The 13,970-nt window shown below is 34.9% G+C and overlaps 1 protein-coding gene across 1 annotated transcript in view; it reads right to left on the bottom strand.

The window, feature by feature from the left end:
• Window positions 1-13,970, bottom strand: part of FBXL13 (F-box and leucine rich repeat protein 13) — a 211,287-nt gene that overhangs the window by 28,603 nt on the left and 168,714 nt on the right. The window contains exon 18 of the mRNA XM_045494560.1: window positions 1,234-1,317. Coding sequence (XP_045350516.1) covers window positions 1,234-1,317 — 84 coding nt within the window. The remainder of the gene's footprint in view (window positions 1-1,233; window positions 1,318-13,970) is intronic.

Here is a 13,970-nt window from a genome sequence, read left to right as displayed (position 1 = left end):
GGCTTCCTAATACTTAGCCTCGTATTTTGTTTTGTTTGTTTTAATGTTTACTTATTTATTTTTGAGAGAGAGAGCACAAGCAGGGGAGGGGCAGAGAGAGAGGGAGACAGAATCTCAAGCAGGCTCTGAACTGTCAGCAAAGTGTCAGATGCAGGGCTCGATCTCATGAACCACTCATCATAAGCTGAAACCAAGAGTTGGATGCTTAACTGACTGAGCCACCCAGGTGCCCCTAGTCTCATATTTTGATCAGCACTTTCTCATCCCATGGAATATTTTAACGTTCATTTATTTATTTATTTATTTATTTTTAATTTTTTTTTTTCAACGTTTATTTATTTTTGGGACAGAGAGAGACAGAGCATGAACGGGGGAGGGGCAGAGAGAGAGGGAGACACAGAATCGGAAACAGGCTCCAGGCTCTGAGCCATCAGCCCAGAGCCTGACGCGGGGCTCGAATTCATGGACCGTGAGATCGTGACCTGGCTGAAGTCGGACCCATGGAATATTTTAAAAATTAGTTAGTAATTGGTGTATGTTAAGAGTCCATGTCATCACCATGCTAGGTTTCCAGTGTAATTGATCACCATATAAAAAATATAATAGCCCAGGGAGGGGAGGGTGGGTGATGGGTATTGAAGAGGGCATCTTTTGGGATGAGCACTGGGTGTTGTATGGAAACCAATTTGACAATAAATTTCATATATTTAAATATATATATAGATAGCCCAGTATTAGAAATGTTAATATTTAACTGTTTTATTTTAATAACCTTTGTTCTGTCACCTTGTCAAAGACCTTTCAAGAGCCTGACTTTATCGTATTCATGGATAAAGTTTTATGTAAATGTACATTTAACTTTTAAATGAACTGTAGTAGGGTAAATCATTGTTTAACCTTAGAAAAACCTTTTGGCTTTTTCTCTTAGTAGATTACAGGCATCTAAATGTTTTGTAACCCCTTTTGTTAAAACCTTGTCCTATATGGAAGTTGTTAGTCCTTATTTATCCCATGAGTCTAACACTGGGAAGAGAGAGAGTAGAGAGGAAAAACGAGAAAATAAATTCCCTTAGTCACCTTAGGCTATGGAGACCTGTCTAAAGTCCAGTTTACCTTGTCTCCATCAGGATATTTATAATCCACTTATTTTTTCTACTCTGACCTATAAAGTTTGTTCAGTTTGTGCTTAAATTTTAACCATAATTCTTTAAGAGAAGACCTTAATTATCTTACCTGAATTCCAACATCGGTGATTTTATAACACTCAGATAGAGAAAGTTCCTTTAATTTTTTATGTCTGGAAAGTGTCATCAAACCCTAAAATATAAATAATATAAAGATCATTTTGTGATTATAATTTAGTACAAACAGTATATGTCTAGTAAAATAACAACCTTTTATGCAAAATAGTTTAGCTTCTGTCTTATATTTCTTTACACTTGTAAAATTACTTTCATTAGGCAACATTTTAAATAAAAATTTCAGGTTGTCTCTAATGTTTTATAAAAAGTATGATAGAGTCCTCCTGAGGCAAGGGAAATAAAAGCAAAAATAAGCTATTGGAACTACATCAAAATAAAGAAAACTTCTACACAGCAAATAATCAACAATACTAAAAGGCAACTCACTGAATGGGGAAAGATATTTGCAAATGATATATATGATAAAGGGTTCGTATCCAAAATATAAAAAGAACTTAACACTTAATAAATGAGTAATCCAATTAAAAAATGAGCAGAAGACATGAATAAACATTTCTCCAAAGAAGATACCCAGATGGACAACAGACATGAAAAGATGCTCATCATAACTCGTCATCAAGGAAATGCAAAGCAAAATTACAATGAGATATCACCTCACACCTGTCAAAATGACTAAAATCAAAAACATAAGAAATAAGTGTTGGTGAGGATGTGGAGAAAAAGGAACCCTCTTATGTTTGTGGGAATACAAACTGATGTAGCCACTGTGGAAAACAGCATGGAGGTTCCTCCAAAAGTTAAAATTAAAATTACTATGATCCAGCAAATGTACTACTGAGCATTTACCCAAAGAATACAAAAATGCTAATTAAAAGGAATACATGCACCCCTATGTATATAGTGGCATTATTTACTATAGCCAAATAATGGAAGCAGCCCAAGTGTCCATTGATAGATGAATGGAGATATATATATATATATATATATATATATATATATATATATGTATATAGTATTCCATTGTGTATATATAAAGTTACCATGTGACCCATATGAATGGAATATTATTCAGCCATAAAAATATTGAAATCTTGCCATTTACAACAACGTTGATGGATCTGTAGAGTATTATGCTAAGTGAAATAATTCAGAGAAAGATAAATACTATATGATATCACTCATGTACAATGTAAGAAACAAAACAAATGAGCAAAGGAAAAGAGAGAGAGAGAGAGAGAGACAAAGAGACAGACTCTTTAACCATAGAAAACAAACTGATGATTACCAGAGGGGAAGTGGGTGGGGCATGGGTGAAATAGGGGAAGGGGAGGAAGAGTGCACTTACAATGAACACTGAGCAATGAATGAAATCGTTGAGTCACTGTGTTGTACACCTGAAACTAATATAACACTGCGTGTTAACTATACTGGAATTAAAATTTTTTCAATAATAAAAATTAACATTAAATTAAAAAATAAAAAGAGGGCATTGGCCACTCTTTCATTTCTCCTCCTCTTGCCCCGGATCTAGCATAGGAAGAGGGAAAAAAAGTGTGACAGAATCCCAAAGCCAGAAATTTCCTTGTTACCTGTGTTTAGGTAAATATTATCTAAGTCAATTATTTTGAAGACACTTCATGTGGCTATTTAATCTATTTGTCAGTAAATTCTTACTTGTGCCCAGCCTAAAAATGTGAAATCTTTAGCTCATTTTACTATGTTTAATTGCTTGGAGAGGGAACAGATCTTTATATAAAGGCCTACAGACAGACAATCATTCATCAATAATAGCTCTCTCTTTCAGTTTAAAAGCTTTGTTTCTTGGGGTGCCTGGGTGCTCAGTCGGTTGAGTAAGTGTCCGGCTCTTGACTTAAGCTCAGGTGATGATTTCACAGTTCATGAGTTTGAGCCCTACATCATGCTCTGTGCTGACAGCAAGGAACCTGTTTGGGATTCTCTGTCTCTCTGCCCCTCCCACGCTCATGTGCTCTGTTTCTCTCTCTCTCAATAAATAAATAAATAAACTTTTAAAAAGATTTAAAAGCTTTGTTTCTTTTTAGTTAAAAAAAACATTGATTACACTTTTTAGTTCTTAAATTTTTTTAATGTGTGGTTCTGCTGTTTCATTTCTCAGTACTTTCGCCATTAAACTGGGGAAACTGATTAATGTGCCTTTTAGATGCCATTTTCCTGGTTTATTATGCTTCCTATAAAAGGTGGACAAGAGCAGTTTCCTCTCATTCTGTGGTCCCAGAGCTGACTGGCAGGGAAAATACCAGAAATGGTATATGGATTTGTCCTTTTTAAATTTTATTTACAGGATTGGTTTATATTTTATTGAGCTTAAATACAGCATTTGGATCATAATTTAAAATGGGTTATGCAAATATTATATCCAGTTGTTTCACTGATGTACATATTAGGCCCTTTTGTTTAAAAAATAAAATGATATCCAGGTCAAGGAAAGAAGTGCTTGAAAATCTTTTTTTTCTTTTAATAATCTTTTTTTATTAATTTTATTTTTTTTAATTTACATCCAAATTAGTTAGCAGATTGTAAAACAATGACTTCAGGAGTAGATTCCTTAATGCCCCCTACGCATTTAGCCCATCCCCCCTCCCACACCCCCTCCCATAACCCTCTGTTTGTTCTCCATATTTAAGAGTCTCTTCTGTTTTGTCCTCCTCCATGTTTTTATGTTATTTTCGTTTCCCCTCCCTTATGTTCATCTGTTTTGTCTCTTAAAGTCCTCATATGAGTGAAGTCATATGATTTTTGTCTTTCTCTGACTAATTTCACTTAGCATAATACCCTCGGGTTCCATCCACATAGTTGCAAATGACAAGATTTCATTCTTTTTGATTGCTGAGTAATACTCCATTGTGTGTGTGTGTGTGTGTGTGTATGTGTGTGTGTGTGTGTATATATATATATATATATATATATATATATATATATATATACCACATCTTCTTTATCCATTCATCCATCGATGGACATATTTGGGCTCTTTCCATACTTTGGCTATTGTTGATAGTGCTGCTATAAACATGGGGGTGCATGTGTCCCTTCAAAACAGCATACCTGTATCCCTTGGATAAATAACCTAGTAGTGCAATTGCTGGGTCGTAGGGTAGTTCTATTTTTAACTTTTTGAGTAACCTCCACACTGTTTTCCAGAGTGGCTGCACCAGATTGTGTTCCCAGAAAATCTTCTTAATTGATGCCACTGTTTAAACTGCAATTTCTAATTTCATTTAACAGTTTTGTATATCATCCAAAAATAAAATCACTCCATTCATGTTTAAAATTTTATTGCAAATGTGGACTCTTTGGGTAGGAACACATTATGTTTTCTGCCTCCTTGTTTCAAAACAAAAAAATTACTAAACCCTGTGGAGCCAGCACATGTGGTCTCGGTTCCAGATGTGGATGCTATTTTTTTTTATTCATGTTAGAAGAACTGGAGCTTAGATATTCCCCCAGCAGAAACCAAATTGTTCAAACAAAAGTAATAAGTAAGAGATACAAGGTTTGTCTCATTGCCCTGTACTTGATAATAGCTAAGTATGTGTTATTATCCTATGGGGAATTTGTCCTATGAAACTATCTCTGGAGTTTTCACTTTTGTTTTTACTTTTATGTAGCCGAGTTAGAATTTTTTTTTAATTTTTTTTTTAACGTTTATTCATTTTTGAGACAGAGAGAGACAGAGCATGAACACGGGAGGAGCAGAGAGAGAGGGAGACACAGAATCTGAAACAGGCTCCAGGCTCTGAGCTGTCAGCACAGAGCCCGACGCAGGGCTCGAACTCACGGACCGTGAGATCATGACCTGAGCCGAAGTTCGACGCTTAACTGACCAAGCCACCCAGGCGCCCCTGAGTTAGAATTTTTTAAGATGAACTGGAAACGAAGTACATTGCAAAGTATAACATTTGACAGCCTATATTCTCTTTACCACTTTATTCAAAAACACTATGTGGTAATATTAAAATAGAATGCTATGTTTCATCACTATAATTGTTCATTAAAATATATGGCCTCAAAATTTAATTAGGATAATTAGCCATTAGGTAAATTCACATCAAAACCACAATGAGATATCACTACATACCTACAATGATGGCTATACTTAAAAAGATAATAAAAATGTTTGTGAGGATGTGAAGAAATTAAAATCCTTATTCACTGCTGATGGGAATGTAAAATGGTCCAGTCACTCTGGAAAATAGTCTGGCATTTCTTCGAAATACTAAACGTAAAGTTACTATATGACCCAGCAATTCACTCCTTAGTATATACCCAAAAGAAATGAAAATATATGTCAACACAAAAAACTGGACTCGAATGTTCCTTAGCAGCATTATTCATAATAGAAAAACAGTGAAACAAGCCAAATGGCCATCAACCGGTAAAAGGATAAATAAAATGTGTTATATCCTTATTACAGAATATTATTTAGCAATAAAAAAGTATGATGCATACGACCATATAGATAAACATGTAAAACATTATGCTGAGTAGAAGAAACCAAACCCTAAAGGCCATATGTTATATGATTCCACTGATTTCAAAAGTCCAGAATAGGTAAATATATAAAACCAGAAAGTAGATTAGTGGTTGCCTAGGGTGGGGTAGAGGGTGGGTCCAGTCTAGGGAGTCACTGTTTATGGTGACTTTTTGAGGTGATGAAAATGTTCTGGAATTAGACTGTGGTGATGGTTGCATAACTCCATCAATATGTTAAAAACCACTAAATCGTACACTTTGAATCATAGAATTTTACAGTATTTAAATCATTTCTCAATAAAGATGTTTGTAAAAACTGAGATTGATTGGCATAATAACCATATAGCTAAATACAGAGTAGAAATATTCCTACAGCACCCTTCAGTCCAAGATGAACACAGAAAGTTCTCAGATCTGGACGGCCAATCTCTTAGCAAGACAGGGAGCGAGAGATGCCATCATCTAATGTGCTGGACAAGTTACCAAAGGTCTTGCTGTTGTAAACACAACTTTGCAACTGAGCAGCAGCAAATCTGAGCCAGCTGGAGGAGATAAGGCCTCCGCTGAAAACTGCCTTGTGCTTGTATGGGATGACAGCTTCTCAGTACAAGTGAAATACATGATTCCAGTCAACAGGATTAATTTTTAACCGCTTTTTGACTCAGAAGGTTTTCAGATAAATGACCTAAAGAACATCAGAGCCAGCTAGGTAAAATGTTCTGCTTGGCACCGTGAGGTTCATAAATGCTCCAAATTAGGTGTTCTCTGAAACACTTGTTAAGTGCTTGGGATGAAAGTCCTAGGGACTTTACTTCTAGGGGGGTTGGAAAGAGGAGAGTGGGAAAACAAAAAGAAGGAGGAATGAGGAATCAACAAAAGGGAGTGACTGGGCCTCCCTTGGGTAAAGGGCAGGTGGACGCTTACTTTTCAGGGAAGTTGTAACCGTGAAAATGTAAATCCTCCTTAATGTCCTTCAAAAGTCAGCCAAACTCATGAATGTTTTGCAGGAAAAGTTTTGGCTTATTTTCCCAAAGTATAGGAAGGGAATAAATTGTAATCAAGTGAAGCACAGAGGAAAGTTACTCGTGTGGTAGCCAAGATTGCAGGTGGTATAGTTTCATTATTATTCATTATTATTGATTATTATTCATTATTAATGAAACATAGTTTCATTAATATATCTGTATGAATATAGTTTTATATATACACACATCATATACATAGTATATATTTTTAAGTCTGCCTATACATACATACATAGGTGGTATGTGAGTGCAAGGTCCCAGGAATTCACACAAATCCTAAGGAGCAGTTTCCTCCTTCATAGGCCATGGAACTGAGGGATCTGGATCTGAGGAACTTAAGAATTCCTAGTAATTGGTTTATATTATAGCTCTGGTATCAGGTCCAATGAAGGAAGCGTCAAGACATAACACTCGAAAGCAGGCACCAAGTCCCAAGAGTCTTGTACGTCATTCTAAGGAATTTGGGCCTCATTGTGTGCAACAGAGTAAAACAAAACTTTCCCTCTTGAAAAATAGGAGTTGATACATAAGTAGCCATAATGCAAAAAAGAACGAGCATGTGTTTCAAGAAAGGTACAGGGACCACAGAATGGGAGGTGGCTGTCTAGAAAAGATTTTCATGGAGGAAGGGGAATTTGAATTAAGCCTTAAAGGCTAAGTAAGATTTTGATAAGCAAAATAATAAGAATAGTGTTTCAGGCTGAGGAAATGACATGAACAAAGACTTCATAAGGATTGTGTGAATTGTTTGGGAAGTAGTTCAGTCTGGGGTCACTGGAAGAAGTGGGAGGGGATGCTGAACACTGCCAGGAATAGCTACATGTACACAAGTCATTTCAGAGCAAATTCTTAAAAACAATTCTCCCCACCCCCAATTTAACATCTGGAATTGGTTAGCTGATGTATATAGACATCAGCAATGAACTAGTTACCAAATGTTGGAATGGTATGTGTGTGTGTACTTAGTATACAGCTAAGTCAAACACCTGTATGCTCCTTACCTAAATTCACCAATTGTAAACATTTTGCTGTATTTGCTTAATTAATGAGTGTGTGTGTATAAATATACAGTTTCATTAATATATCTGTATGAATATAGTTTTATATATACACATATATACATAGTATATATTTTTAAGTCTGCCTATACATACATATATATACAAGTTTTCTTGATGCAGTTTTTTAAACTGGAAGTTTGTATCTCTAAATCCCCTTCACCTAATTTGCCCATCCCCCCACCTCCTTCCCCTCTGACAATCACCAATTTGTTCTCTATATTCGTGTCTATGTTTTTTGTATGTTCCTTTTTTTAAATTCCACATATAATTGAAATCATATGATATTTGTCTGTCTTTATCTGACTTATTTCACTTAGCATAAGACCTTCTGGGCCCATCCATGTTGTCACAAATGGCAATAGCTCATTGTTTTTTATAGGTGAGTAATGTTTGTGTATATAAACACACACACACACACACACACACACACACACACACACACACCCCTCCTCTTTACCTATTCATCTACTGATGGACACTTGGGTTGCTTCCATATCTTGGCTTTTGTAAATAATGCTGCAGCAAATACAGGGCTGCATATATCTTTCCAAATTGGTGTTTTCATTTTCTTTGCGTAAATATCCAGTAGCAAAATTGCTGGATAATATGGTATTCCTAGTTTTAATTTTTTGAGGAACGTCCACACTTTTCAATAGTGGCTGCATCAATTTACATTCCCACAAACAGTACAGAAGAGTTCTCTTTTCTCCACATTCTTGCCAATACTTCTTATTTCTTTTCTTTTCTGATAGGTGTGAGATGATATCTCCCTGGTGATATCATCTGGTTCACATGATGATTTGGACTTCCCTGGTGATTAGCAATGTTGAGTATCTTTTCATGTGTCTGATAGCCATCTGTATGTCTTCTTTGGAAAAATGCCTATTCACATATGCCCATTTTTCCACCGGATTTTTTTGTTTTTTTTAGGTGTTGGGTTGTATAAGTTCTTTATATATTTTGGATATTAACCCCTTATAAGATATATCATTTGCAATTATCTTCTTTCATTCACTAGGTGTCCTTTTTGTTTTGTTCATGGTTTCCTTTGCTCTGCAAAAACTTTTATTTTGGTGTAGTTCCGATAGTTTATTTTTGCTTTTGCTTCTCTGACCTGAGGAAACCTATTCGTAAATATGTTTCTAAAGCTGATATCCAAGAAATTACTGCCTATGTTTTCTTTCAGAAGTTTTATGGTTTCAGGTCTCACACTTAGGTCTTTAATCCATTTTGAGTTTATTTTTGTATCTGGTATAAGGAAGGGGTCCAATTTCACTCTTTTGCCTTCTTTTGTAGCTGTTCAGCTTTCCCAGCACCACTTATTGAAAAGACCGTCTTTTCCCCATTGTACATTCTTGCCTTCTTTGTCATGAATTAATTGGCCATATAAGCATGAGTTTATTTGTGGGCTATCTATCTACTATTAATCACTGTGTCTGTTTTTGTGCCAGAACCATACTCTTTTGCTTACTATAACTTGGTGGTATATCTTGAAATCTGGGAGTGTGATAACTGCAGCTTTGTTCTTTCTCAAGATTGCTTTGGCTATTCGGGGTCTTTTGTTCGTTCCATACAAATTGTAGGATTATTTGTTCTAGTTCTTTGAAAACTACTATTGGTATCTTGATAGGGATTGCACTGAATCTATACATTGCTTTGGGTAATATGGACATTTTGAAAATTTTAATTCTTCTAACCCATGACCATGGATTTGTTAGGAGTTTTTTTTATTACAAATTCAATTTTATTACTCATAACCAGTCTGTTAAAAACTTCTAATTCATCCTCATTTGCTTTTGGAAGACTGTAATTTTGGGGGAATTTATCCATTTCTTCTAAGTTGACCAATATGTTGGCATATAATTTTCAATAGTATTCTCTTATATCTGTGTTGTTGGTTGTTATTTCTTCTCTTTCATTTCTGAAAATATTTTAGTCCTCTCTCTTTCTTTTTTGATGTGCCTGACTAAAGGTTTGCCAACTTTGTTTATCTTTTCAAAGAACCAGCTCTTGGTTTCATTCATCTTTTTTTTTTTTTTTTTTTTTTTTTTTTTTTTTTGGTCTCTATTTCGTTTATTTCCACTCTAATCTTTCTTATTTCCTTCTGTTTACTAACTTTGGGCTTTGGTTGTTCTTCTTTGCCAAATTCCTTTAGGTGTAAGTGTGGATTGTTTATTTGAGATTTTTCTTGTATTGAGATAGGCCTGTATCACTACAAACTTTCCTCTTAGAACTACTTTTGTTACACCCCAATGATTTTGGACTGTTGTGTTTTCATCTTCATTTGCCTCCATGTATTTTAAATTTTCCCCTCCTCATTGACCTATTGGTTGTTTAGTAGCATGTTGTTTAGCCTCCGTGTGTTCGCGGGTTATTTTTTTCTCTTTAGTTTTTTTTTCTTGTAATTGATTTCTAGTTTCATACCATTGTGTTCAGAAAAGATGCTTGATGTGAATTAAATCTTCTTAAATTTATTGAGACTTCTTTTGTGGCCTAACATGTGATCTATCCTGAAGAATGTTCTATGTGCAGTTGAAAAGAATGTGTATTCTGCGGTTTTGGGGTCGAATGTTCTGTATTATCTGTTAAATCCATCTAGTCTTATTCACAGCCATTGTTTCCTTGTTGATTTTCTGTCTGGATGATCTATCCACTGACATAAAGTCCCCTACTATTATTGTATTACTGTCAGTTCCTTCCTTTATGTCTGTTTAGCTTTATGTATTTGGGTGCTCCATGTTGAATGCATCGACATTTGCAATTGTTATATATTTCATATTACATATGTTATAAATTTACCTGAACCATTTGAAAATAAGTTTCAGATATCATGATACTTTACCTCTGAATATTCTATACGTATCTCTCTAGGAATAAAGACATTTTAGGGGCACCTGGGTGGCTCAGTCAGTTAAGCGTCCGACTTTGGCTCAGGTCATGATCTCACAGTTCATAAGTTTGAGCCCCATGCTGGAGCCTGCTTCGGATTCTGTGTCTCCCTCTCTCTCTGCCCCTACCCTGCTTACTCTCTCTCACTCAAAAATAAACATTAAAAAAAAATTTTAAGACATTTTCCCATATATATAGTATAGTATATATAGTATTATAATACTTAAAATTAATAGTGATACCATACTATTTAACAGAAAACCAATATTTGTTTTTTATTCAGGACTCAGAGTTCATGCATTGCATTTAGTTGTCATGTCTCTTTAGCTCTTTTTTTTTTTTTTTCTTTAAATTTTGTCTTTTAAGCCTTTGACTTTTAAAGATCTCAGGCCAATCATTACATAGAATGTCTCTCATTCTGGATTTGTCAGATTGTTCCTACTGATTAGATTCTAGGTAAAAATTTTCTGCAAGAATACTACCTAGGTGCTGTTGCAACCCTTTAGGGGCACATATATGAGACACCCCACTGTTGGTGATGCTGCTTACTCACTTGACGTAGGTGGTAACTATAGATCTCTTCAATAGCATGTATTTTTACTTTTGATTTAATAAATAATCTGTGGGGTAATTCTTTGAGACCACAAAAATACTATGTTTCTCAGAAACCTTTTAACCAAGTTAGACTTCAGATTAATTGGTGATCCTTGCCTAAATCACTTTTTCCATTAGGAGTTGCAAAATGCTGATTTTTCTAATTCTATCCTTTCTTGTATATTTTTTAGCTCATTTCTAGCTTTTCTGTCACCCTTTCTCTTCAGTTTTGCTGAATATTTTAGGAGGTGTTTTGAATAAGATTATTTTAGACGTAACAACTATTGCAGTTAATTTTTTGTGTTACCTTAACAATCTTCAAATTTTCCCAAATCCCTGTTGACCACATTTACAAAATGAAGTTACTGTTTTGGTTGGTGTGATTATGTTACTCGTTGGCAAAAGATGACACACTGAGGAAAACAAAAACACCAATACTTTGCCTTGTTGTAAGACTGAACATTTGGTTACAATTTAAAAACAAACATGTTTTGTAAATGAAATTGAAGTGGGTGAAACCTTATTAAACAAAGCTTAACGTTCCTAAAGTAAATTTATTCTTTAAAACTTGCACATGGATTTTTTTCTGAGACACTGTGTTTGTAGAAAAAGTCTGGAAAGATGGTCTAGGAATAGTAATATTAGAATAAAATATAATGTAATTTATCTAACAGCCACATACCTACAAATCATCCTTATTTATAGTATGTTTCAGTTTGGAAACTGTCAACACTTTAATACAGACATACCAGAATAGTAAATAAGCATAAATAAACTTTATAATCTGTCTTGCATATGGTTAAAGAAATAATTTTTTGGAAAAAATCTACATAAAATGACATAAGATTACATAGTTCAACTTTTGATTCTTTTCTTTTTTTTACAAGCAGTAACTTGTGGGCTTTCCAATTAAAATACTAAAACTAATCTCTTTCCCACAGTAGTGAGATAAGCTGTTGTAAGGATATGGAGAAAATATGACAAATGATTAATAACTATGTTGTTATAAACAGTTCATACAAATTGGCAGAAGTATTGATACCCCAATGTCAACAGAAAATTCATAGAAGGTGAAATATAATTGCAATGAAAAGCAGCAGATATAGGACAAAATTATTGATATTACTAGATTTTTTTAAGTTTATTTGAGAGAGAGAGAAAGAGAGCACGAGCAGGAGAAGGCAGAGAGAGACAGGTGAGAGAGAATCCCAAGCAGGCTCCACATTGTCAGCACAGGGCCCAATGTGGGGCTCGATCCCACAAACTGTGAGATCATGACCTGAGTCGATATCAAGATGCTTAATCAACTGAGCCACTAAGGTACACCTAGAATTTTTTAAAATGCAAATTCAAATAACAATAAAGTTCTAATTCCTAGAGATTTTTGCGAAGTTATAACAGGTAATCTTGATGAATGAGTATAAGTCTACCATAGTTGTTTTACTGCAGATGGCAATAAAGATCGCTACAACCTATAGGGAAAGCAAATTGCCAAAACAACAAAATGTCCTGTTCAAAAGAAGAGAAAAATTGATGGGGGAAAAGTTTATAACAACTTTAAGGCAAGCTGCTTGTCTTATTCTTGGTTTTACACTGAAACCTAGAATTGCTGCTCTAAATATTGTAGGACTTAGCTTATTCTGTATCAAACGAAAGAAGAAAATAACAAAGAAAAGAATGAATCAATAAATATGTGAAATTCCTCAATGTTTGTGAAAAATAATTTACAATAATTTGGAAAAAACAACACCTGTGCCCATCATTAAGTCTTTTTGTACATCAACAAAAAATTATACAAAACATTAACACCATGCTTAATTCCTTTACACAGACCCATAACAGTACTGGGCAGTTTACTGTCTATCCCAGACAAACTGAAACAGCACACAGCACCAACATTCAAGCAAAATACTAAGCTGTGAATGTTGCCATGTACAAGTATATACATAGATGAGCAATTTTATTTTACAAAAATTGATGCTTCTGTTTTCACAGTACTTGAGCCACCTGTGAAATTTGACCTTGCTGACAATCTCTTGCTTTTGGAAATACCACCTCACTTGGTTCCCTTGATATCAGTCTGAACTCTTTCCTCACCTGCCTCTCTGGATGTTAATTTTCAGTTTCCTTTGTGGGTTCACCTTCCAAATCCACCATTTCATGGAGTCTTGAACTTGACCTCTTTTCACCTTCTGTCTCTCATCTGTGACTTCCATCATGTCAACCATCTCTACATCTAGCTCAGATCCCCTTCCTGAGCAACAGATCTTTCCTGATTGATAATTAGACACATTAATGTGCCATAAGCACCTCAAACTCAGAATTGCTACTTTCAGAGGCCTAGTACTTCAGTTTTTCCTACTCTTTCTGCTAGCTTCAGGAAGGAGTCTGGTGAATGGCTCATGATGGACTTCTCTAAGTACCTTGCTCTTTTCTCTGAACTTTGCAACTTTTATGATTCTCTTTATAGGTCCTAGATTTCCCTGGCTGGGAAACCTATAAATATAACCTGTGCAACTTAGCATATTTGATGTTTGAATACAGGATATTAAAAATCACATTCTATCAAATAAGATGCAGTGAGTGCCCAGGAGTCTAGAATAACTGAGAACTCTGATGTAACTATTGGGCATTCAGATCACGAGAAATCTAGAAAGGAAAAAAGGTCCCTGACAGCAGACATAAAA

Source organism: Leopardus geoffroyi, chromosome A2, assembly GCF_018350155.1.
Source record: "Leopardus geoffroyi isolate Oge1 chromosome A2, O.geoffroyi_Oge1_pat1.0, whole genome shotgun sequence".
Classification (NCBI taxonomy): Eukaryota; Metazoa; Chordata; class Mammalia; order Carnivora; family Felidae; genus Leopardus; species Leopardus geoffroyi.
The sequence above is the reverse complement of the archived record's forward strand: the minus strand, read 5'-3'. Positions and strand labels throughout refer to the sequence as shown.